At 40.3% G+C, this 25,743-nt stretch overlaps 1 protein-coding gene and 1 pseudogene across 1 annotated transcript in view; both read left to right on the forward strand.

Moving 5' to 3' along the window:
- Positions 1–258: 258 nt before the first annotated feature.
- LOC122739012 lies at positions 259–591 on the forward strand (annotated as a pseudogene).
- A 22,861-nt stretch (positions 592–23,452) lies between these two features.
- Positions 23,453–25,743, forward strand: part of DHRS7B (dehydrogenase/reductase 7B) — a 67,908-nt gene continuing 65,617 nt past the window's right edge. The window contains exon 1 of the mRNA XM_043985507.1: positions 23,453–23,686. Within this exon, the coding sequence (XP_043841442.1) occupies positions 23,667–23,686 (20 nt within the window). The 5' untranslated portion in view covers positions 23,453–23,666. The remainder of the gene's footprint in view (positions 23,687–25,743) is intronic.

A 25,743-nucleotide genomic window follows, 5' to 3' on the forward strand; every position in this document is an offset into this window, starting at 1 on the left:
AATAAACTCCAAAGTCGCTTTCCCGCCCCCCCCTCCATCTTGGAGCCTCAGAGGCCTCCTGGAAACAGGACTTCTAGAACAGCAAAATGTCTGGAAGAAGGGGCAGCTAGGTGGCACAGTGGATAAAGCACGGGCCCTGGATTCAGGAGGATCTGAGTTCAAATCCGGCCTCAAACACTTGACACTTACTAGATGTGTGACCCTGGGCAAGTCACTTAACCCCCATTGCCCTGCAAAAAAAAAAAGAAAAGAAAAAAAATGTCTGGAAGACTGTGGTCCATGGCCATTTTTGCTGGCTACAAGTGAGGCCTGTGAAACCAGAGGGAACATACAGCTCTTTTGAAAATTGAAGGAGTCTATGCTCGGGATGAAACTGAATTCTATTTGGGTAAGAGATGTGCTTATGTATACGAGGCAAAAAACAACACAGTGACTCCTGGTGGGAAACCCAACAGAACAAGAGTGATCTGGGGGAAAGTTACTTGGGCTCATGGTAACAGTGGAATGGATTGGGCCAAGTTCAGAAGCAATCTTCCTGCCAAGGCCATTGGACACAGGATCCGAGTGATGCTGTATCCCTCAAGTATCTAGAATATGAAAACTGATTGAATAAAATTACACATTTTTTGCAATTGTAAAAAAAATAATAAAAAAGCAAACTCCAAAGTTTTTAAAATGGTCCTATTTAAATTAGCTACTAGGGCTCTTTTTGTGGTGGCTAAGAATTGGAAATCAAAGGAATGCCCATCAATTGGGAATGACTAAACGAGCTGTGGTATGTACTTGTAATGTATTAGAATATTATTGTGCTATAAGAAATAACAAGCAGGATGATTTCAGAAAAACCTAGAAAGACTTAAATGAAGTGATGTATAGTAAAGTGAACAGAACCAGGAGAATGTTATACAGAGTTACAGCAATATTATTTGATGAAGAACTGCGAATGACTTAGCCATTCCCAGCAATACAATGATCCAAGACAATCCCAAAGTACTAATAAGGAAGCATATGTCCACCTCCAAAGAAAGAACTGATATTGATTGAACACAGACTGAAGCATGCTATTTTTCATTTTATTTCTTTCATTTTTTTCTTTTATTCAAGTCTTCTTATAAAAATTAGCAATATGGAAATGTTTTACATAATTGCACATGTATAACCTATATCTAATTCCTTACTGCCACGGGAAGCAAGGAAGGAGAGAAGAGGAGAGATAGAATTTGGAACTCAAAACATGAAATAAAAATGTTTATTTAAAAAACCACTGAATTGTAAAAGAAAAGAAAAAGAAAAAGAAAAAGAAGGAAGCATTACACTTCAAGTATCAATTAGCATCTTTGCTCTAGAGAAGGATTTCTTTCTCTCAGGTTCTGAGAACTCTCTCTGTTTCTCCCTGACTTTAAAATCCAAACAGACAAGTTTATATTTTATCCTAGAGTCAAGAGGGAGCCAGTAGTGTTTATTCAAAAGGCAGTGAGTGACAAGGTCAGGTCTGTCAAAATCATGATGGCAGCTATGTGATTGTGGAGGAGAAGATGAAGTAGAGAGACCAATTGGGAGAACTTTGCAACAGTCTCAGGTCACAAGAGTCTACAGTGTTGGCTTGGATGAATAGAGAGAAAAGACCAGATGAAAGATGCTGCCCCAGCAGAAATGAAAAGATTTGGAGATGTGTCTATGTAGTATGAGGAAGACTGAGAATTGCCAAGATTCTGAACCTGCGAGGCTGGGAAAATGGTGGTGTTTTTGGTTAGAATAGGGAAATTTGGAGAAAAATATAATGAGTTCTGTTTTGGATATGTTGAATGTGAGATATCTCTGAGACATTCAGTTGAAAGTGTTCAATGGACAGTTGGTGATGTTCAACTAAAGTGCAAGGGAGAGACCAGGGCTGGAAACATGTGCCTAAGTCATCTGCATAGAGATGATAATTAAAACCCATGGAAGCTTATGAGTTCACTAAAGGAATATAAACAGAGAAGAGAAAAGGATTCATTAGAGCCTTGAGGAACACTCAGAGCTACATGATGTGATATGGATAATGAGCTAGCAAAGGTGACTGAGAAGGAGCAGTCAGATAGATAGGAAGAGGACCATAAGAGAGAAGGATTAAGAAAACCTAGAGAGATGAGAACATCTAATGGGGTGGCCAGCTGTGTCACGTGCAGCAGAGAAGTAGGGAAGGATGAGGACTGAGAAAAGACCATCCAATTCATCAGCAGAGTTGATAGGAAATCAATTGGTCAGGGGTGTCCTGATCAATTCCACTGCACTTCCACATAACACTTATCTAAAGGTAAGCTATTATTATTTAACAATTTCTATTGCCTACCCAAAAAAGCTCAGATTCCTCTGCCTGGTATGCAAGTCCCTCTACAATCTGGCCTTTGTTGACTATTTAAATGCGAGTTATTACTTGTCCACTTTCTTTGTTTTATATATAAGGAAGCTAAGGCATAGAAAGAGTAAGCAATTTGATCAAAGTCCCATAACTAAACATGACAGAAAAGGGAAATGACAAGTGTTGGAGGGAAATGTGGAAAAATAGGGACACTAATGTAGTGTTGGTGGAGTTGTGAACCAATCTAATCATTCTGTGTTTTTTGGGGGGGTTGTTTTGTTTTTCCTTTTGTGGGGTGAGCACAATTAGGGTTAAGTGACTTGTCCAGGGTCACACAGCTAATAAGCATCAAGTGACTGAAGTGAGTTTGTTTATCACAGTTGATCATCATACAGTGATGCTGTTACTGTGTACAATGTTCTCCTGGTTCTTCTCACTTCACTCAGCATCGGTCCACTTAAGTCTTTCCAGGTTTTTCTGAAATCTGCCTGCTCATCATTTCTTACAGCACAATAGTATTCCATTACATTCATATACCACAACTTGTTCAGCCATTCCCCAATTGATGGGCATTCCCTCAATTTCCAATTCTTTGCCACCACAAAGAGAGCTGCTATAAATATTTTTGTACACGTGGGTCCTTTTCCCTTGTTTATGATCTCTTTGGGATATAGGCCTAGTAGCTGTTAAGTCAAAGGGTATTTACAGTTTTATAGCCCTTTGGACATAGTTCAGATTGCTCTCCAGAATGGTTGGATCAGTGGCAGCTTGGTGACACAGTGGCTCTGGAGTCAGGAGGATGTGAGTTAAAAATCTAACCTCAGTCACTTGATGCCTTACCCACTCCCCTCCAAGGGACTCACCATAAGTGGTACCAGCCAGCCTCCACCTCCCCCATAAGAGGGAGTACAGGCATGTCTCCTATTTTCATGTGCACTTAAATTAGTTTAACCCTCTCATTAGTTCTCAGTTAAAATGCTTATTCATCTCCCCCTTCTTACTTCATGAGCTCCTAGGAATAACATCATACCCAATTCTACATAATTCCTGTATGTTAAGAACAGTGCTGTGCATACAGTGGGTGATATAACCTCCTCCCCCTTTCATATAGATATAACCTCTCTATTCTCTTCTCTAGGCTAAATATTTGCCAAATACTTCCTCTAGAAAGGAACCTTTATTGATGAAATTGCTGATGGCTGAGGAAAGAAAATGACTTGCCTATCACTACAGAGAAAAATCTACTATCACACCAGATGTAGCAACTCGATATCATTTACTATTCAAAGCACCTACTACAGCCTAAGTAAAGGGCAAAGGAGTCCCTGACCTCAGGGAGCTTACATCTCAGCCCTCCTCTCTAGTTCTATTGTTCTGTCATCTTATAATTCTCTACCCACCCTCCTAGGTAGGCAACGAAGAGAACTCATACCTCCCCATTATAGATCAAAACATAGCATTGAGCTATATAGGCTTTCATCCATGCTATTGTGCTGTGATTGATAGGTATGTGTTGGGTAATGTACAGGGAAGCCTTTATAGATTCTCACACAGACTGTTTTAAAATCATGATGTCTTTTTGAAAGGGGAAACTGCTTTCTCTCTGGAATAAAGTCTCTAAATCTCTCACTGACAGATTTGGGAGCATTTTAAGCCATGACCATTTAAATTCCCTACTACCTGGCAGATACCTTGAGAGAATCAATGTTCATTCAGCCCAGAGGCAAGTGCTTCCCAGAGCTACTAGAAGAGGCATACAGTGCTGATAACCTTGGATAGGTGATTGCCTCATGAATACAAAAATGTATTTGAAATCCAAGGTCTCTTCTTTGTAATTTTGTGCTTAAGGAATATAGGGACATCCAAAGGGCTATTAAATGAGAGGCTTTCTTAAGCTATTTTATTTATTTATTTAGGGTAAAGCTTTCCTAAATGTCTTTCACTCGTGGTCAAGGGGAATGGAATTACTCTATGAAGTTGTTTTCTTATGGGAATAGAATGGATCGGAAGAATTCATTTCTCTGCAGCCAAACACCATTTGTACAGAATTCTATAAAACAGCACTTAAAAGATAGACTGGTTGACTAATGAGGGAAGGAGAGGATAGAAGAAACTGTCTCCTCTTCAAGCAACATCAAATTATGTCACTCAGCAGCATCCGTGTATCCCTCATGATAAACAGAGGAAATGAAGGCATAAAAGAGACAGAAAAGGAAGAAAATTATTGCAAATGTTTTGCAGAAAATACCTGCATAGTGACTGAAATGTTTGTTCAAAGCTGCCATCTAGTGTACAAAAATATAATGCAGACAATATATCTATGCTCAGATCCATACCTTTCTTTTAGGATAGTAGGATGTTTGAAGCAGAGCAAGATATATAAGATAAATAAGACCATCCTCCAACAGGATGGAAATAAAAATGTTTCATATATTAAGATGATATCATTTTATCTTGGGAAGAAAAGTAAAAATGCATTAAACTAGTTACTGGTGAGCAATGATGTTTATTTCACTTGGAGCCCTTCATATTTGCAGAATGAATTGGCTCTATAAAAGGGAGCACATTTCATGTCTTTATGAAACATCAAAGTCAGAGAAGGATTTTTGAGTAATTTTTATTTGTATTTTGCCACAATCGGGTACTGAATATATATATGTATATGTAAATGTAATATAATGTAACATACTATAACAGAGTTAAAAAGATAGTGCACCTCACCCTCACCCTACTACTGACTCTCAGGTTATAAATACTTCTGTACTCTGAGAAGTAATATCTAAAGACATATAATCCTCTTTATCTTTTTGTAGCTCTGAGCCCCCAGTTAGGGAACTCCATTCACACTAGTCTATAACTTGCTTGCCTGGGCAAGTAGAGGTTAAGTGGCTTGCCCATGGCTATATATAGCTAAATATGTCAGAGACAATGCTTTAACCCAGGTCTTCCTGACCCTAAGGAAGGCCTTGATCTACTGTCCACTATACTATACTACGTCTCACAGAACCACCCTATATTCATCCCTCTCAAAAAAAAAAATCTTATCCTAGAGGCAGCCTGGCAGTTTAAAGACCAGGGTTCAACTTATATCCCTGATACATATTAGATATGTGGCCCTGGACAAATTAACTTCCATGTTAACTTCTAAACTAACTCCATAGAATTTACCTAATCTTATTAAAAGTTATTCACTCATAGGCATATCTTCCTTGGTGGAGATCTTCCTTCTAGAACTCAGTAAAATGTTTGTACCCATCTCCATTTCTAGGTACCTCTGATGTAAAGAGAGGAAACTAGGAATGGAATTTTTGTCTCCTTTGTTAGAGGTAGGGATCCCTGGTTAATCATTACCTCAGGCCAACCTTGTTTTGGGGAGGTTTTGTTTTGGGGGGGGCAGAGCAATGAGGGTTAAGTAACTTGCCCAGGGTCACACAGCTAGTAAGTGTCAAGTGTCTGAGGCCAGATTTGAACTCAGGTCCTCCTGAATCCAGGGCTGCTGCTTTATCCACTGTGCCACCTAGCTGCCCCCAACCTTGTAATGGAAGAAAATGCCGAATTTCAATTAGAGAATAATAAAAATAAAGAAGCAATTTTTCCCCATTCAAGTTTACAAACCCAGTGAAAGTTAACCATGAATGACTTGGGGGTTCATGGACTCCAAGTTAAGAACCCCTGCATTAGACAATTTGTATAAAGAAAAGCCTATTGAAACATCTACACTGTTTGTCACTATTATATGGGTTTTGGTTTAACAACTTGATCTTCCCCAGAAGGCCAAAGTTATTGCTGTTTGTCCTTCATTCTGGAAGATTGGAAGAGGACAATGGCACCAGGCAGACATCAGGAGGTGATGCCATGACTTGTAGTGAATCAGATTTAAGTGAGGGAAGGCTGTGCAAAGTCACCAACCTTACTCTTTGCTCCAGAGCCAGTGGGTTCAGTGGCAAGACACATCTGGATGATTAGAGATGGCCCTGGATATTTAAGGCAATTGGGGTCAAGTGACTTGCCCAGAGTCAGATAGCTAGTAGTCATCTGAGGTCAAATTTGAACTCAGGTCTTCCCAGCTTCAGGGCCAGTGCTCTATCCACTGTACCACCTAGCTGCCCCAAAAGAAGGCCAAAGTATATGCCTGATGATTGAGTATTCTACAGTGTGCTCATGATTAAAGACCATGATTCCTGGTCTTTAAGAGTTTAATGTTAACATTTCCTTTTGTAGCTCCCACTGCCTGAGAGCTAGGCTTTATATTTTATATTTTATTTATATTTATCTATTATTATCTATTATTTATTTTATTTATATTTTATGTTTCATCCCTCCCCTATGGTTCTCTGGTACCCTTAAGGGGATTAGGCTTTCTGCCAATGACTCCAGCCCCTCACTGAAAGTGTTTCTTCAGTTGGATAGAGTGATCCCTTGCACCCTAGTTCCATTTTGCCACTGGCAGTTGGATTAGCTTTTACAGAGAAATATTTACTTCAAAATATATAATCACAAATACACAAACTTAACTCTCCCTAACAAAGAGACATAATCAGTCATCTCCCCCAACTCCCAACCCTGACTGTCTCAATCTCTGGGGTGGGGAGGAAGAGTAGGTTCATAGCTTACCTCAGTTCCTGTAGAGCACACAGTTCCAGTTCCAAAACCCCCATAAGGCTCAGATCCCAGAGACCTTGGCTTCTCAGGGCTTCCCTGCCAGGCTGGTCAGACTGTGACATCCTTACCTGAATCCTGACTCCAAGATCAGCATAGCTTGGTTTCCTAGGTATAGTAGGTCTGGTGGGGAAAACCACCAGTACCTGAAACTGAGGGGCAAACGACAGATATCTTGGAGCCAGGGTAAAAGGGTAGGAGGAGGTATTGCAGTTCTTAGCAGTGACCTTCCCTGTGAGTGAACTTCAATCTTCACTCTTTGGGTGCAGCAGGAAAGAGCACTCAGGAAAGAGAATGACTCTCTGTGTCCAACTAGTTTTAAAGATGCAGTTTTTCCAGGTATGTAGGAAGAAGGAGGCTACCAGGGCACCTAGGTGGCACAGTGGATAAAGCACCTGCTCTGGATTCAGGAGGACCTGAGTTCAAATCCAGTCTCAAGACACTTGACACTTACCAGCTGTGTGACGCTGGGCAAGTCACTTAACCCCAATTGCCTTACCAAAAAAAAAAAAAAAAAAAGTAGGAGGCTACCTCCACCCACATGGTAAGGTTTACCGAGGGTCTCCATGTTTGATGATCTGGGATGCTCCAAATTCTATCACACAACAATTTAAATTGCCAGGACACATATAGCAGATCCTTAGTTCCCTACAAGGGCCAGCTCAGGCACCAGCTTATACATGAAGCCTTTCCTGATTATCCTGGTTGCTCATGCCCTGCCCCTCCTTCCCATCATTCTGTATCTATTTTGTACACATACACACATATGTATATGCACACATATATGTATGTGTGTTTATATATTAACATACACACACATTATGTTCCCTAGCTAAATTGGAAGCATCTCTGATACAAATCCAAAATCAAATAGGACAACAGCAATGATATTCCTCTCATTCTCTCTCCACATGAATTTTTTTTTTAGTGAGGCAATTGGGGTTAAGTGACTTGCCCAGGGTCACACAGCTAGTAAGTGTTAAGTGTCTGAGGCCAGATTTGAACTCAGGTTCTCCTGACTCCAGGGCCAGTGCTCTATCCACTGTGCCACCTAGCTGCCCCCTCTCCACATGATTTTAACCTCCTCTGCTAGGTCTCTATATTTTTTAAGTTTTTTTCATTTCTTGTAGCTTGGACATTATGATTATTTGGTATGGTAATATCTATAACAAAGGTTGGTCTTCAGTTTTTATACATCAATGTAATGTCTGGGTGATTGTGGGCAATGGTTTGTTCCATGATAATGGTCCAAGTACAGTATAATTTGTTGATAGTGCTCTGAGATATTTTGAAGACTTGTGTTTGTAATATGGTGATTTGTTATATGTCCACAAAAGTTTCTGATATGTAATTCCAGTCGCCAAATCATGTGTTGCTAGGTACCTTGGGAGATGCCAACTTTGAGCTGTAGTGATGAACTGTACAGTTTCTTTGTTTTTGTTTAGTCGTTTTTCAGTCATGTAAAACTTTTTGGGAGCCCTTTTGGAGTTTTCTTAGCAAAGATGCTAGAATAGTTTGCCATTTCTTTCTCCAACTCCTTTTACAGATAAAGAAACTGAGACAAACAGGGTGAAGTGACTTGCCCACGGTCACATAGCTGGTATCTGAGGCCAGATTTGAACTCAGGAAGAGTTTTCCCTACTCCAAGCCTGGTACTCTATCCACTGTGCCACCTAGCTACCCCCAAAAGTATCTACATTGACCACTTAGTCTGGGCTCCTGAAGGACAACCCTTCTGTAAATTCTGCTGGCAATGATCTGGCCTTCCTGCTTATGCCATTTGTTGACATAATTGTTTGCTGAGCTTATGTGGATGTCATCCAAACTAGGCCTTTTGATTCCTTTCTTGGATCTTAGCCATTTCGCAGGCTCCATCTCTGAAGTTTCAGTTACATTAGAAAAATCTAATAGTGTACCCCAGTGATCATCCTTTGTTATTGCTTAGTAAAGTGATATCTGTCACAAAAGTATTTCTGTAGCTTTTTTAACCTGTCAAGTTCTTTAAAAATGTTTTCTTAATCATCTTCCTTTTTTGGTAAGGGACCTTTAATCTTGCTATATCTGTCTTACGAAGGAAGGAACATTCATTAAGCATCTACCACATGCCAGGCACTTTATTAATATTATCTCATTTGATCATCAAGACTTTGGGAGATAGGGACTATTATTATCCCCATTTTATAGATGTTGAAACTGAAACAGAGATTAAATGACTTGCCCAAGGTCACACAACTATTAAATTGTTTGAGGCTGGATTTGAACTGGGAAGAATAATTTTAAACCACTCAACAGCCACACAATGCCAGTCTTGATGTATGAACAAGGCCCATCGCCCTAAGAGGTGTAGTTAACTATTCTTTCTAGTTCTCTGATTCCAGGATACCAGTAAGTCTCCTAATATATTTGGCCACAACTTACTTGACATCTTTACGCCTAATGTGTTTTGCTCGGAGTAGAACAACATATGTGTAAATATCACACTTATCCACTGCTTCAATGTGACCTCCAGATTCAAGTGCAAAGTACAAAGTCTTCAGACTCTATCTTTCTTGGAAAGTTATTGTTGTCATTGTTGTTATTAATTATTATTGTTGTTGTCATCATCATTGTCATCATTATTATATTGTTTTGCATCATCACCATCATAGTTGACACATATATAGCACCTAATATGTGCCAGGCATTGTACTAAGTGCTTTAAAATTATTATCTCATTTGGTCCTCACAACAACCCTGAAATGTAGGTTATTGTCCCCATTTCACAAATGAGAAAACTGAGACAAATTGACCAGAGTCATACAGCTAATAAGTGTCTGAGGCGGGAATTGAACTCTCATCTTCCTGACTCCAAGTCCAGTGCCCCATCTATCCAGTGCAAGACCTAATGTGATTTTACACATACTGAAATCAATAAAAATCTTGGCTTCTAGTCTTTTTACATTTTAAATTTCCCAGGCCCCTGTGATAACCAGCTCATAATAATTTCGTTTAGGGTTCCCTTTTCTAGTTGTTTTCTTTTGACTCCAAGATCACAGTGGTTCAAACAACCAATAACTTGAATTAGAGTTATTTTCTTTTGCTGATCTTTAGGTATTTTCTCTATAGCAACCCACAGCTTTTAGTAGGGACTTTTGAACAGCATGTCAAAGGTTTCCTACAGGGAGCAGTCAAATCTTAGATTCTTAGTAAAGGACATAGGATAGGAAGAAGAGGTAGGGAACTGGAGCACAAAATTGTGGCCCCAGAGAATCAGGTTAAAAGGCCATACCTCAGTGCTCAATGATGCTTGGAAGGAATAAGACACTGCCGGACCCATTTATGGCAACTCTCCATCACTGCTGTTTTCTTAGTTTTTTATCAAATGCAGCCTGGATATAATAAAAGTGACAGAATGTTCACAGCAATGCTGAGATTTTAAACGGATGATAAGTTTGAAAGATTAAAGAAGAAAATGGAGTTGAGGGAGAAGGTTGTAATGAAAGGTAAAGGGGCAAGGGATTCAGCATAGATATTTCTATAGTATGCCTTATGACCAATCAATTAATAAACATTTATTAAGCACCTGCTAAGCTCTTGGGGCTACTGACAAAAAGAAGCAAAAGAAACTCCCTGCACTCAGAAAGCTCACAATCTAATGAGAGACAACGTGTAAACAAATATAAACAAAATAAGCTACAGAAAAACAGGAGTTAATTAATAGAGGGAAGGAGCTAGTATTAAAAAGGGGGGGCAGCTAGGTGGCGCAGTGGATAAAGCACTGGCCCTGGATTCAGGAGGACCTGAGTTCAAAGCCAGCTTCAGACACTTGACACTTACTAGCTGTGTGACCCTGGGCAAGTCACTTAACCCCCATTGCCCACAAAAAAAAAAAAAAAAGAGGTCGGGGAGGGCTTCCTATCTTTGAGACAGGATTGTAATTGGAACTTAAAGGAAGCCAGGGAGGTCAGAGCAGAAATGGAAGAACATTCCAGGCATGGGAAACAGCCAGAGAAAATGCTGAGACATGGAGTGTCCTGTTCTTGGAACACTGAGGAGGCCAGTGACACTAGATCAAAGCGTATGTGGAGGAGTAGGGTAGAAGAAAGGGCACAGTGGATGGAATGTTAGATCTCTAGTCAGGAAGACTCATTTTCCTGATCTCAAATCTGGCCTCAGATACTCACCAGCTGTGTCACCCTTGGCAGGTCATTTTGCCCTGTTTGCCTCAGTTTCCTCATCTGTAAAATAAGCTGGAAAAGGGAATGGCAAACTGCTCTAGTATCTTTGACAAGAAACCCCAAATGGGGTCACAAAGAATCAGAAATGCCTAAACAACAATGGTATAAGAGGACTGGTAGGAAGGGGCTAAGTCCCAGTCACATTCATTTTTGATCTGATGGAACTTGCAGTGATTTAATTCATGTGAAAGACTTGAATTTCTTGGGGTTTTTTTGTATTCTAAATGTAATAAACATTTTTATTTACAGTTTGGGGTTCCAATTTTTATCCCTCCTTCCCTCCCTCCCTTCTCCCTTCCCTGAGGTGGCAAGCAATCAGATATGGGTTACACATGTATGATTATGTAAAACATTACCATATTTGTCATTTTGGAGGTTTAGGGTGTTTTTTTTTGTTTTTGGTGAGGCAATTGGGGTTAAGTGACTTGCCTGGGGGTCATACAGCTAGTAAGTGTCAAGTGTCTGAGGCTGGATTTGAACCCAAGTCCTCCTGACTCCAGGGCCAGTGTTCTATTCACTGTGTCACCTAGCTGCCCCATATTTGTCATTTTGTACAAGAAAACTTGATTAAAAGAAAAAAAAATGAAAGAAAGGGAAAGATAGCATGCTTCAGTCTGTTCCATCAATATCAGTTCCTTCTTTGGAAGTGGATAGTATGTTTCATCAATAGTCCTTTGGGATTATCTTGGATCATTGTATTGATGAGAATAGTCAAGTCATTCACAGTGAAAGAGCTGAATTTCAAACTCTTTATTTCATTATTTTCCAATTCTCTCAAATGATCCTTTGTAATTCAAGAGACTTTTAGGGTCCTCCAGACACCCTCTAATCCTTGATCAATGTCTTTGATGTGGAGAGAGGTACAGTAGGAAAAGTGATGAATTTGGAATCAGAATACCTGGGTTTAGTTCCCACTTTTGCCATTTCCTAGCTGTTTGACCTTGGACAAGACACTTAACCTCTCAATTTTTTCCTCTGTAAAATGAGAGGGTTTCTCTATGTTATTTGTTAGGCCCCTTTCAATTCTAAATCTATGATCCCTGACAGTGACTACTTTGACTTTGAACTAAGTAGACAATAGAGGCAGAGCAGTGTTCAGAGCAAAAAATAGTCTGGTCTAATTAGCTCACTGGAGAGGAAGAGTAAATGCTAATAGGCACTTGAGTACTTTAAATACTGAAGACAAATCTTTTTCTTGGTCAGTTTTCTTTGTCCCTAAAGCACACCAAGCACCTCTTGTTCCACTGACAAAATGGTAAATCCATAATTTGTAATTAACACAGATCCATATTTTGTAATTAACACTTTTCTTTAGTGAAAGAGAAGCCTACTTCCAATTGCAAAGGCAATCTGATTGCTGCCTCCAGAATTGAATGAGTGGGTCGTTGAAATTCTAGATTTATAAAAGACATGCTCCACTGTGACAGGGTATGTCATGATGAATAGAGGCCAGGCCTTGGGGTCAGGAACACCTGGGTTCAAGTCCTGATTCCCTTGTACATCGACATCACAGAGTGATGTCTTGACTTGTGAGTGAATTGGATTTAAGGGAGACAGGATTGTACAAAGTCACCAGCCTCACTCTCTCTTTCAGATTTATCAAAGTCTGGATGACAATTCAGTAGAAGACCATGGCATCTTCGATGTCAGACCAAGCTTTAAGCACCTGCAAGTATTGGCTTTGTGATTATAGAGAAGTCATTTAACCCCTCAGTGCCCCAGGCAAATCTCTCCATGATAAATCATAGACTTATACTTGTAGAGTTGCCTTATTGGGAGGTCTTCCCACTGATGAAATCACAGTTCTTCCTACTTCTCTCTACCAATAAAGGTGGGGCAGTGAGGTGGGGTATTTGATAGAAAACTGGTCCTGAATTTGGAAGGCCCTGAGTTCAAATGTGACCTCAGACACTTTTACAGCCCCTGGGCATGTCACTTAACCCCACTTGCCTCAAACATCTAGAGCCATCTCCAGTTGTCCAGATGTGTATCTTGCCTCTGGACCCAGTTGACTCTGGGAGAGAGTTAGACTGGTGACTTTGCATAGCCCTTCCTAACAAATCCAATTCACTTGCAATTCACCTCCTGATGTCATGGTCCTCTTCAAGAATGAAGGGCAAATGGGGGCAGCTAGGTGGCACAGTGGATAAAGCTCCGGCCCTAGATTCAGGAGGACCTGAGTTCAAATCTGACCTCAAACGCTTGACACTTACTAGCTGTATGACCCTGGGCAAGCAAGTCACTTAACCCTCATTGCCCTGCCCCCCCCCAAAAAGAATGAAGGACAAACCACAACAACCAATAAGGGGAAATCAGCAGCTTTGTGCTGGACTGAGGTAATTTTCTTTCTCACCATTTGTGAGAATGTGATCATTATAAAGGCTTTCCCTTCATCATAAAATAAGCAGCTGGCATATATTGAATTCCATGAGCATTTATTAACCATATTTGTGCCAAACATTATGCCTCCTTTGTACTAGGAGTACAAAGACAGAATTGAAATAGTCACTGACCTCAAGAAGCTTATATTCTTCATCCCTTTGTGCAAATTTCTCCATGAATTTTTCCTTCCTGGTGAGAGAAATGATTTTTTCTCTCTTATATTAATAATTGCTTATTGAATAAGGACCAGAATTTTTTCAGATGCCTGTAGGTTGGTCAGCCTCTGAAAGACATTGTTGATAATGAGACTGGATTAGCTTTCTTAACAATCTTGTTCAGATTCCAGCCACGTGGGAAAGCCCATTGTGCTCTACTCAGGTCAGGGTGGAGGTAAATTCTTTGATTAAATTGCCCAAAGCTGGGGGTGACTTGGAAATAAATGAGTGATCAAAGTCATATCCCCTAGCCTCTCATTAGAACAGGTCCACCTCTCGTTATAATATTTATCCTCTCTCATTACTTATTTTTATGATTATGTAAAACATTATCATATTTGTCATTTTGTATAAGAAAACTTGATTAAAAGAAAAAAATTAAAGAACGTGAAAAGTAGCATGCTTCAGTCTGTGTTCCGTCAATATCAGTTCTTTCTTTGGAGGTGGATAGTATGTTTCATCAATAGTCTTTTGGGATTGTCTTGGATCTATGTATTGTTGACTCTCATTACTTTTTAACCAATCTGAGTAGTTACCCTCAGGAACACCCATCCTTCCAAGGGTGATTGTTGAGTAGGTTCCATGAGGGATCTTTGGCATTTAAGAGTGTCCCTGACCCTTTTATTAATAATGTGCCAGGCAAGTCACTTGCCCCGCAAAAAAAAAAAAATAATAATGTGCCAGCATTAAAATAACTAATTACTCAGCAACTATTTCTCTTGAACTTTTTAAATGTTGTACCAGATCATGCCAAACCTAACTCATTTTTTTTCTGAACTTCTGTAGCACTTATTACTGTGCAAAGATAGGCCACTGGGCAAAATATAGTCTTAGTGATCTCCATATTTTATCGTTGCTTAACTGTTAGGTACTGAGGTCAGGGAAGGAGAGGGGACTACTCTCCTTACCTGAGAACTAATCTCATCTCCCAACGATGTAATGGGGGGAAGCTGAGATGACATTTATCCCAATTCCTCCTTTAAAACTACCAGTCAGGGGCAGCTAGGTGGTGCAGTGGATAGAGCACTGGCCCTGGATTCAGGAGGACCTGATTTCAAATTCGACCTCAGACACTTAACACTTACTAGCTGTATGACCCTGGGCAAGTCACTTAACCCTCATTGCCCTGCCAAAAAAAAAAAAAGGAAAAAAACCCTACTAGTCAGAACTGTCTTGCTCTTACATACCAATTGATCTATTACTGTCTATAAAAGTAGGTTGGAGCTTGGATTTGGTGGTGGACCCACTCCAACTGCTTGATACTTTGGGGTGCCAATAAACTCCTTTTGTCTTATTTCCTGTTGTTCAGTCATATTTGACTCTTTATGACCCCATTTGGGGTTTTCTTAGCAATGATACTGGAGTGGTTAGCTATTTTCTTCTCCAGCTCATTTTACAAATGAGCAAACTGTAGCAAACAGGGTTCAGTGACTTGCCCAGGGTCACACAGCTAGTAAATGTCTGAGGCCAGATATGAATTCAGGAAGTTGAGTCTTCCTCATTCCTGGCCTGGCACTCTATCCACTGTGCCACCTAACTGTTACTTCCTAAGTTTGCCTTTAATTTACCAGTGCAAAGCCCAAAGCCGGATTTTTCTTAGAACATTATTTTTCGTTTTTGGTCCTGACCTCAGGTGGGAAATTCCTAATGTGAAAACTCCCATTTCCAATGATGATCACCAGTACCCAGGGTCACTCAGCCAGGGTGAGTCAGAAGTAGGAGTTGATATCCTGGAAAAATTAAGACCTGTACGCTATCCATAGAGCCAAACTATCTTTCTCACTACACTCTCTCACTTTACTACACTCTCCACTTTCTCACTCACTGCACAATTATTGATTTCATAATATAGTAGTGAGCAGAGAAAACCAGCCCAAGAGTCAGGAAGAGATAGGTTTAAGATCTTTCTAAGATATGTACTGGTGGGGCAGCTAGGTGGCACAGGGGATAAGGCACCAGCCTTGGATTCAGGAGGACCTGAGTTCAAACCCAGCCTCAGACACTTACGAGCTGTGTGATCCTGGGCAAGTCACTTAACCCCCATTGCCCTACCAAAAAAAAACCAACACCAAAAAAAAAGATATGTACTGGTCACATGTGATCCTGGGCTTGAATACTTACTAGTTGTTTTGTGTTGTTGTTGTTATTTTTAAATTTTTTAAAATAGCATTTTTCCCAATTACATGTTAAGATAGTTGTTAACATTCATTTTTGTAAGATTTTAAGTTCCAATTTTTTCTCCTGAAGCCAGCAAGCAATCTGATATAGGTTATACATTACAATCATATTAAACATATTTCCACATTAGTCATGTTGTAAAAGAATCAGAACAAAAGGAACAATGAAAAAGAAGAAACAAAAAAAACCCATAACAAAAAAATGAAAATAGTATGCTTCAATCTGCATTCAGACTCCATAGTTCTTTTTCTTGATGTGGACAGTATTTTCCATCATGAGTCTTTTGGCATTGTCTTGGATCATTGTATTGTCTAAGTCTATCACAGTTGATTATCCCACAATGTTGATACTGTGTACAATATTCTCTTGGTTCTGCTCATCTCATTCATCATCAGTTCATGTAAATCTTTCCAGGTTTTTCTGAAATCTATCTGCTTATCATTTCTTATGGCACAATAGTATTCCATCACATACATATAACACAACTTGTTTAGCCATTCCCCAATTGATGGGCATCCCCATAATTTCCAATTATTTGCCACCACAAAAAGAGCATCTATAAATATTTTTGTACATGTGGGTCCTTTTCCCTTTCTTGTGATCTTTTTGGGATATAGACCTAGTAGTGGTATTGCTGGATCAAAGGGTATGCACAGTTTTATATGCTTGACCTTTATAACTGTTACATTCACTCTTGATTTCTTGGTGTATGTGGTTGTTCTTTGCATTAGTAGGTACAGTATTAATGTTGATGTGATTAGACATCCCTTCAGTCAAGGGGCTTGTAATGTCCTTGAAAGATTAAGATAAGGCCTAAACCTCAGTAGCAACAACACAACAGTACAGGTTGGAGGAGTAACACAAAAGAACATAATATGACCTTGCACTTGGTAAACTCATTTAAAATTGGTTAATGGGAGCAGCTAGGTGGCACAGTGGATAGAGCACCGGCCCTGGAGTCAGGAGGACTTGAGTTCAAAACCAGCCTCAGACACTTAATACTTACTAGCTCTGTGACCCTGGGCAAGTCACTTAACCCCAATTGCCTCACGAAAATAAATAAATAAAATTGGTTAATTGTTTTTGATCAAACAGATCAAATTCATCATTTAGACAGAAAAGGCTTTAAATCTCAAATGAAATGTCGCAAATCTCGTGTGCATACTTTACCAACTTTCATACTTGAATCCACCCTTCTGGTTCGGTAATGGGGATGCCATCTTTCCCTCCTTCACAGACAAAAGAGACAGAAGTCTCTTATGGTTGCTAGAGGTTAGATCTGATTATTGGGATTGGTACTGATGCTAATCAGTCAGTATTAGCATCCTACAATTTTGCTGATACTCACCTATCTAATTCCGGGAGGATTTGTGAAAGAATACTGGACAAAAAACCCTTGCAATTTCGCAGGCAATTCTTTTTCTCTGTCCAACTATGTATAGGCAAATACCCATTTTATTGGTTATCTACGTTCAGAATAAATATAAACATTAATATTAATAACCAAAAAAGAAAGAATATTAGACTTGGAATCAGAAGGCCTGCATTTGAATCTAATCTCTAGTACTTAGAAGCTGTGTGACCTTGGGTAAACCACATAAGCTCCTTTGGCCTTAGTTTCCTCATTTGTAAAATGAGGGGGTTGAGGTCCCTTCTGGATCTAGAGTTTTCTGTCCTTCTTGCTATGATACAACTCCTCCAGAAAAGGCCCAGGGAGGCTAGTCCTTTATGTATTACAAACTATCCCCCGGGGACAATTGGCAAAGAGCTAATCTTCTCCATCAGGAGTCTAAATGGAAACATCAAAGTTGAATCACATTGTTTCCGAAGGTTAATTTTCAGGCACCTTCCTTTTAGCCCCCTGCTGGCTTATTCAGGAAGAGTCAATCTTATAATAATGCCAATTCCCTTCAGCATTTCTTGTCCCCTTCATATGCTCCAGTTGAACAGAAGGGATGGAAATTCATTAGGGATTTGAAGATTCATAGCATCCTAGAGATGGAAGGGATTTTAGGGGTCATTAAGACCAAGCCTTTTATTTTACAGATTAGGAAAATGAGATATAGAGTGACTTGCCTAGGGTCATACTGCTAGTGGTGTCTGAGATGAACTTTGAATGTAGGTCTTCCAGACTCCAGGTCCAGTATACTTTCCACTATAGAAACGATGCAGATCGATATGTCTGAATGGAACAAAACATCCTGAAAGAAGTTTTATCACATTCTATCCTTGGCAAGGAAGGGATGTGGGTTTGATATTTCTGAATATTGTTATTTCAGTTAGTCTTCCAGTAGAATTAAATCTGTAACATGCAAAAAAAAAAAAAAAAGGAAACTGTCTTCCCTGATGTAGAAACTCAGGCACACAATGGCTTTCATTACTTTTCAGAACATAACAATAAATCTTGTCTTCCTCAAGGGAAAACTGTTGATTTATTTTCGTGAAGTACAGAAAGCAAGAAAATTTATCCCTGCCCCAGCTATCTGCTCTTTGTCCTTACACTTGCAATAATCTATGGTCCTAGTTCATAACTGTCTCTTTTCTCATTATCTTCCTGAGGTTTATGCTCATATGCAGAGAGAAGAGTGGGTTTTTACTGGCAAATACCTGAAATAGAGCTAATTTTTGGTGCTTCAGGAAGGAGGGTGGATCTTTCAGTAGGTGGCGCTCCTTCTACATAAAGTCATCCCTCATAGCAGGAAACCTTGTATAGTCAGGGATCCTAGAGGGGTAGAGAGCTTCTAAATCCTAGAAAAAGAAGCCTTCATTAAAGGGAACTTGAGAAATTTTTTTTGCTATCCTCCTGCTGCTGAGAATACTTGCATTCGCCCTTCCCTCCTCCCCTTGGTGAAAAATGAGCCTTTTGACATATCATGCTCCTTAAAACTCCTGAGGTTTCCTCTCTGAGCCTCCCTTTATTTGTAGTTTTCCCCAATTAGAATGTAAGCTCCTTGAGGTCAGGGACTGTCTTACTTGCTTGTATTTGTATACTGAGTGCTTAGCATACTATCCAACACATTAAAAAAAAACCCACTTAATAGGGAGCAGCTAGGTGGCGCAGTGGATAAAGCACTGGCCTTGGATTCAGGAGTACCTGAGTTCAAATCCAGCCTCAGACACTTGACAGTTACTAGCTGTGTGACCCTGGGCAAGTCACTTAACTCTCATTGCCCCTCCAAAAACAAAAACAAAAAAACACTTAATAAATGCTTTATCAAGCTATATAAAAATTATACCCAAGATATCCCTGATGGATGGAAATTATCTTCAAAGACTCCTAGTAAAGGATGTTTGACAATCATCTATTTCAGAGCTCTCATTGACAGCAAATGCTTCCTTATGGTTCATTGAAATTCTGCCAGCTACCAATCAAAACATTTTCCACTCCATCATATCTTGTCAGTGGAGAAGGAGAAATTCTGGTAACCATAAATAAATATCACTTAAAGGCCCTGGACAAACTTAAGACCTTGGTAGGGCTGGACTTAGAGCCAGGAAGACCCAAGTGCAAATTCCTCCTCTGACAATTGCTAATCATGTGACCTTGGATAAATCACAATCCCTGTAGAATAAATTTCTTCATTTGTAATATAGATTGTTATTACTCAAATGGATCTGTGCACCTTGGATATTCACTCCAATGATATAATTACCACCTATCCATGTTTATTCATTTGTATTTTTCCTAGTTTTGTGGGTTGCCATGGACAAATAATTCATCTCTCAGTAGCCAGCCAGGATAAAGAGTCTCTCTATACCTAGCTAGACTGGTCTTCAGGAATTATTCAATCTGTTGCCTGGCCTATCCTTTTCAGCATGGGAGAGTCTGCCAGAGGTTATGGGTCACTAGCATAGCTTTCAAGAAACCAATGTCTCTTCTTCCCCATTCACTGGAGTAAGACTTTGTGGAGAGGTTATGATTTTAGGTAATAATATCTACATTACCTACCTCAGAAGAAGCAGGTGGCTCAGTGTAGCAAGTATTGGATTTGGAATGAGGAAAAGCTAAATTCTGGTCCTGCCTCTGATACTTATTAGCTATGTGATCCTTGGCAAGTCACTTAACCCCCTCAGGATCAGAGACCTCCTCAAGACTTATCGAGTTACTGAGGGATTATGGTGGAGAAAATTTTCACATAGCTAAAAATCACTGATGATTGACTTGGTCTGCCTCAAAAGATTGTTGTGACTTACTAGCTGTATGACTCTGGGCAAGTCACTTAACCCTCATTGCCCTGCAAAAATTTTTTTTAAAAATTGTTGTGAGCCATTTCCAAACCAGAATGCCTATATAATGTCCATTTGCTCATCCCCTTCACATCAGAACCTTGGACTCTGACCATGGACCACTATGAGATCTGAAAGATGAGCTTTTGTTAAGAATAAGGATCTTGATAAAGACAAGGACCTTGCCCAGAATCAGGCCTTCTTCCATGTTACTTCTTGGCTATTTCCAAACATGTACTTGCCTTCTTCCTTTTTTCTCCCTCTTCCCAACTGCCTCCTAGATCCCTTTTGTATTATAACCTCCTTGAGGACAGGGACTATCTTGCTTGGTGCTATTTGTCTAACTTTTTCCTTTTTTTTTTGTTTTTTGGGTGGTTTTTTTTTTTTTGCAGGGCAATGAGGTAAAGTGACTTACCTAGAGTCACACAGCTAGTAAGTGTCAAGTGTCTGAGGCCAGATTTGAACTCAGGTCTTCCTGAATCCAGGGCCAATGCTCTATCTACTGTACCACTTAGCTGCCCCCAACCCTTTCCTTTTTTTTTTTTTTTTTTGTGAGGCAATTGGGGTTAAGTGACTTGCCCAGGATCACACAGCTAGTGTCAAGTGTCTGAGGCCGGATTTGAACTCAGGTACTCCTGAATCCAGGGCCAGTGCTCTATTCACTGCGCCACCTAGTTGCCCCCCAATCCTTTCCTTTTAAAGAACTGAGGGGTAGTAAATATCAGAACTAGGATTTGAACTAAGGTCCCTTGACTCCAATTCCGGTACTCTTTGTAAAGCTCTAAGCTCTTTACACTTAATGACGACATCATTGTCATTATCTTTAGCTCTGAGTTGAGGTCACACCTTCTGTTATTTTTCAGTACATGCTGAGATAGACAATATGTCAATGTTTCTAGACCTATTAGAGGTAGCAACAATTGTTTCTGTCTTGACTCCAAATTGTTATGTTAAGCCTTTCATTTATTAGAAATTAAATTCTGTAAGAGTTCAAAATAAAAAATTATTTTGGAGGCACAAAGGAAGTAAGGAGATAGGACAGGGGGATGTGCGTTAGTTCTAACCTGTTTTTGCATCTGGCTTTTCTGGTAGATTTTACACTTTTCATCTTTACATTAAAAAGGTCTCTTGGCATATACTCTAATAACAATTTCACTTCCAACAAGATTGCTACAGGAAAAATTAACTTTTATCTTTGTAATTTGTTAAAGTTTGAGTACTCTGAGGCCAAACGTTATTGTTACTATTGCACTATTGTTATTCAACAGATTGATGAATTAATACATGGATGGTTGGTTTTATTAAAACACCATAATGCAATTTAATTGTTAATTGAAAGTCAATTCACACAATACTTTCAAATTGGAACCAGACAAGGTGCTATGCTTTTTCTTCCAAGCTCAGCTCAAATACTACTTCCTAAATAAATTCTTTCCTGATTCCCCCAGCTGCCAGTGCCTCCTCCACCAATATTCTCTTGTATTTTACAAATACCTTTATGTGTACACGGAACATAAGTTCCCTGAGGACAGGGATTGCTCCATTTTTATCTTTGTGTGCCAGCACCTGGCACCTACTAGGCATCACAGACAGTTCTTGCTCTATGTGCATTTGCATAAATTTACATAAATTTGACTTAGTACCTAAAGAATTCTGAAAGAGACCTGAATGAGAATTCTGACTGAGCTGCTAGCTGAAAAGACTATAGAAGAAAGGGAAGCTTTAGAATCTGAGGTCAAACCAAAAAGGGTCACAATGAAACCGTTGGCAGAAACATTTCACTATTTGAGTGAATTTTTTTTCTTATATTGAGAAAATGGATTCAAATACGTCAAGATTTTTAAGACTTCAAAGACTAGTTGAAGATAATATTGCTGGGGGCGGCTAGGTGACGAAGTGGATAAAACACTAGTCCTGGATTCAGGAAGACCCAGACACTTGACATTTACTAGCTGTGTGACCCTGGGCAAGTCACTTAACCCTCATTGCCTCGCCAAAAAAATACAAATCAATAATAATAATAATAATAATAATAATAATAATAATAATAATAATAATAATATAGGTGTCGTATGCTCTGACCCTATATGATCCCACGATTTTACAAAGAGCCTACTTTTTATTAGGCTGTTTTCTGTAAAGTTGATTACTTTTATAACAACTTGAAGAACCTTAGTCACTCATATGTAACTTCTCTCATATTTCTTGACAGAAGTGATAGAAGTTTGTTAGATAAAAGTTTCTTGATACAAGTTTCTGAAGCATGCAATGTGTCTAAATTGGCAGGATGGGCCACATTTTAACCACTGGAAATTTCAGGGACAATAAATAGTACAGCAGAAAGAGCACTAGGAGGTGAGATGGTCAGAAGCTCCAGGTGGCTAACTCCCAAGTCTAATACTCCTATTATACCATGATTTCCTGCTTTGGGGTGTTCGACTGAACCTCTCTCAGACTCAGTTTCCTCATCTGCAAAAGGGGGACTAATAACTTTCGCCTTTGAGATAATATATGCAATATATAATATTATGAGATAAGAACAAAGCACTATGCAAACAATAAAGCAGTATAACGTATATAAATATTGGCTATTATGCATATATGGGTGAAGTCCTCTTCCAGCTTCGAAAATGTATTGGGTATTGACACATGCATAGAGCACTTCTAATGCTACTCCACATCTGGGAGAGGCTGGGGAACCTAGTTCATTAGATTATAAATTCACTAGGTTAGGTTACGTGGGAAGAGCACAGGAGAAAACATTTCTCCTTAAAGCAATAAATACACTTGTCTCCGTCAGGGTCAAGGCCAAGTTCATAGATGTCCCTTCGGTTTCCTCCCCTCCCAAACTCTCTCTTTTTCCTTTAGTCCTCTCCTTCTCTCCCCCGGCCCCTGTCCCATCCAGCCCGTGGCCGGTGAGCAAGGGCCCAGATGCCCCCTTCAGTGAAGCGGAAGGTCGGGATAAGAGACGGCAGCTCCTGTTTTCAATCCAAGGACTGAACTGTCCGGGATCTTTAGCCCCCATCTGTCCCCCGCCCCCGGACAGCCTCAAGCTAGAACGGAACCCGAACGACACAGACCTACGTTTCCCTCGCAGTGTGCGGGGAACCTTAAAAACGAAGGAATCTAAAAAGAGCCGGATCTCTTAGAGGAGGGAGGGGGGGGTCTCCAGCCTCACGCCACACTCACGTCATAGGTGGGCGGGGACACCGGGCCGCGCGGAGTCACCTGGGAACGCTGGCTCTGGGATTTGGGAGTAAGGCGTCGGGGCGGGAGGACGCCCTCCTTTGCTCGCGCGCTCCCACGCACGTACACACGCGGGTCACGTTCTCTCCACTCTTCCCCTCCCGGAATTGGGCTAGCTCCTGCACGCGCCGGCCCCCTTGAGGCGGAAGTTAATGAACGCTTAACACAACTTCCTGTTGGGGCGGGGAAAATTGATTTATCATGGTCTCTCTGGCAACCAGGTAGGGGGGTTCTATAGGAAAGAATTGTCCGGACGTTTGAGGAAAGGAAGGAAGGAAGGAAAGAAGGAGGGAAGGAAAGGGCCGGGGAGGAGAAACCCATCACATCGGGCCGGTGGGGCGGAGGTTAGGGAGGGAATTTGAGCGAATTCGTTGATCGTCTGAGAGGAGAGATGGGTGTAGACAGAGTGAAACGAAGCGTGTGAACCGATCCGGAAACGGAGCGGGCTTGGGCTGTCACTTTAAATGGGCCTCAGTTTCTTCGTTCGTCTCTAAGACCCCTTCCCGCGCTTCATCCCAGAGTCCCTTTGTGTGCTGCTGGATGTGTGACCTTGTTACTTTGTGCAGGATACCAGGACGTGCGGGATTGGGCGCAGCCCATCCATCGCCAAGCCTTTATTAAACGCCTACTATGTGCCAGGCAAAGGGAGAAGGGGGCACAAGGGGAGAGAGACCGTGGGGAGGGGGAGGAATGTGGCCGAAGTGAGACAAATCTCTGCTGCCCTCACGGAGTTTATAGTCTTCTAATCAGCTGTGTATTCTGTATCCATCTAGCCAGGCTGCCCAAGTTCCTCCCAAGTAGGAGGGGAGGGAAATAATGGGTGTCTTAGGGCTGACTTAGTTTACAAAGCTATCCAGGAGTGACTTTCTCCTTTGTAAAATGAGGCTGTTGGAATAGACGATCATTCAGTGCCAAAGGACTATTTCATACCTCTTTCTGTCACTACTTATGTGACTCTGGGCAAATCACTTAACACTTTTAGATCTCGTTTCTTCATTTGTGAAACAGAAGAAGGAAGTAATCAGTACCCCTGTACTTTTCATGCAGGACTTTTTAATATTCCCAAAGGAACAGGATATGTGTTCTGGAGATAAATGTAGTTACAGCATGATGTGCCACTAGAAATGTATCTTTTTAAAGAATATTGCTATTCTCTTGTTAACTTTTCACTTGTATTTGGTTCTGGCCAGTAAATTATTAGGTCAGCCCTACTCGTGGCATTTTGGGTTACTTTCCTTAATTTCATGAATGACAGTATCCAACTCTCCTGAGAACACGTTAAAACCTTTGAAAGTAATAGGTTTGTTTGCCTTTATATAATTTCATTTTTGTGATTGGTTATGCCCAAATTTAGTTTATGCATCGTAAGCTTTAATTCACATTTATAAACAGTATTTTACGTAATCCACTTAGCTCACTAGAAGCTTGTCAGTTTTGTGGATCTGTCTGGATAACCCATTCATTCATATAGACAACAGTATTTGTTAAATGTTTAAGTGACGGGCGCTTTTTTCTTTTTGGTGAGGCAATTGGGGTTAAATGACTTGCCCAAGGTCACAGAGCTAGTAAGTGTTAAGTGGCTGAGGTCGGATTTGAACTCAGGTACTCCTGAATCCTTGGCCGGTGCTTTATCCACTTCGACATCTAGCTGCCCCCCGGGCGCTTTTCTAAATGGTTGAAATAAAGGCAAAGCAGGCATTCACCTACTTTCAGGCAATAGGTTTGACTCTGCGCTGGTTACAGGGCAGGGTTAGGGAAGGATACAAGGATAAGTGCCTGTGAAAAACAGTCAAAAAAGATTGTTCCTAAAAGACAAAAATGACATGATTGTCATTTTGCATTACCTGTGCCTCTGTTCATCTCCAGCAACATAGAAAACTGAGCTGACTATATTTATTTGCCTTCCACTTCAAAGCTCAAGTGCTTTATCAGCTTTACCTAAATATTCTTTAAAACTCTCAAAAATAAAATATCATCACTGTGGTACAGAAGAGGAAACAGTAAGGTATGGGAAGATGAGCTGACTTGTCCTTGGCCATACGGTCATGTGATCAGTAACAGAAGAATATACTTCCAACTCATTGCCCTACCTGGTGTCAATAAAGTGATAACACTGAGAGTAGCCACAAAGCCAGGGCTAATTTGGTGCCTGCAAGTGACCATAACTTCCTATATATTTACGTCAAAAAAAAAATGTATAAGATCCTAGGATCAGAGATCTAGAAACGGAAGGAACTTCAGAGGGCATCTAAAGCAGTCTCCTCATTTTACAGATGAA

Source organism: Dromiciops gliroides, chromosome 1 (assembly GCF_019393635.1).
Source record: "Dromiciops gliroides isolate mDroGli1 chromosome 1, mDroGli1.pri, whole genome shotgun sequence".
In the NCBI taxonomy this organism is placed as follows: Eukaryota; Metazoa; Chordata; class Mammalia; order Microbiotheria; family Microbiotheriidae; genus Dromiciops; species Dromiciops gliroides.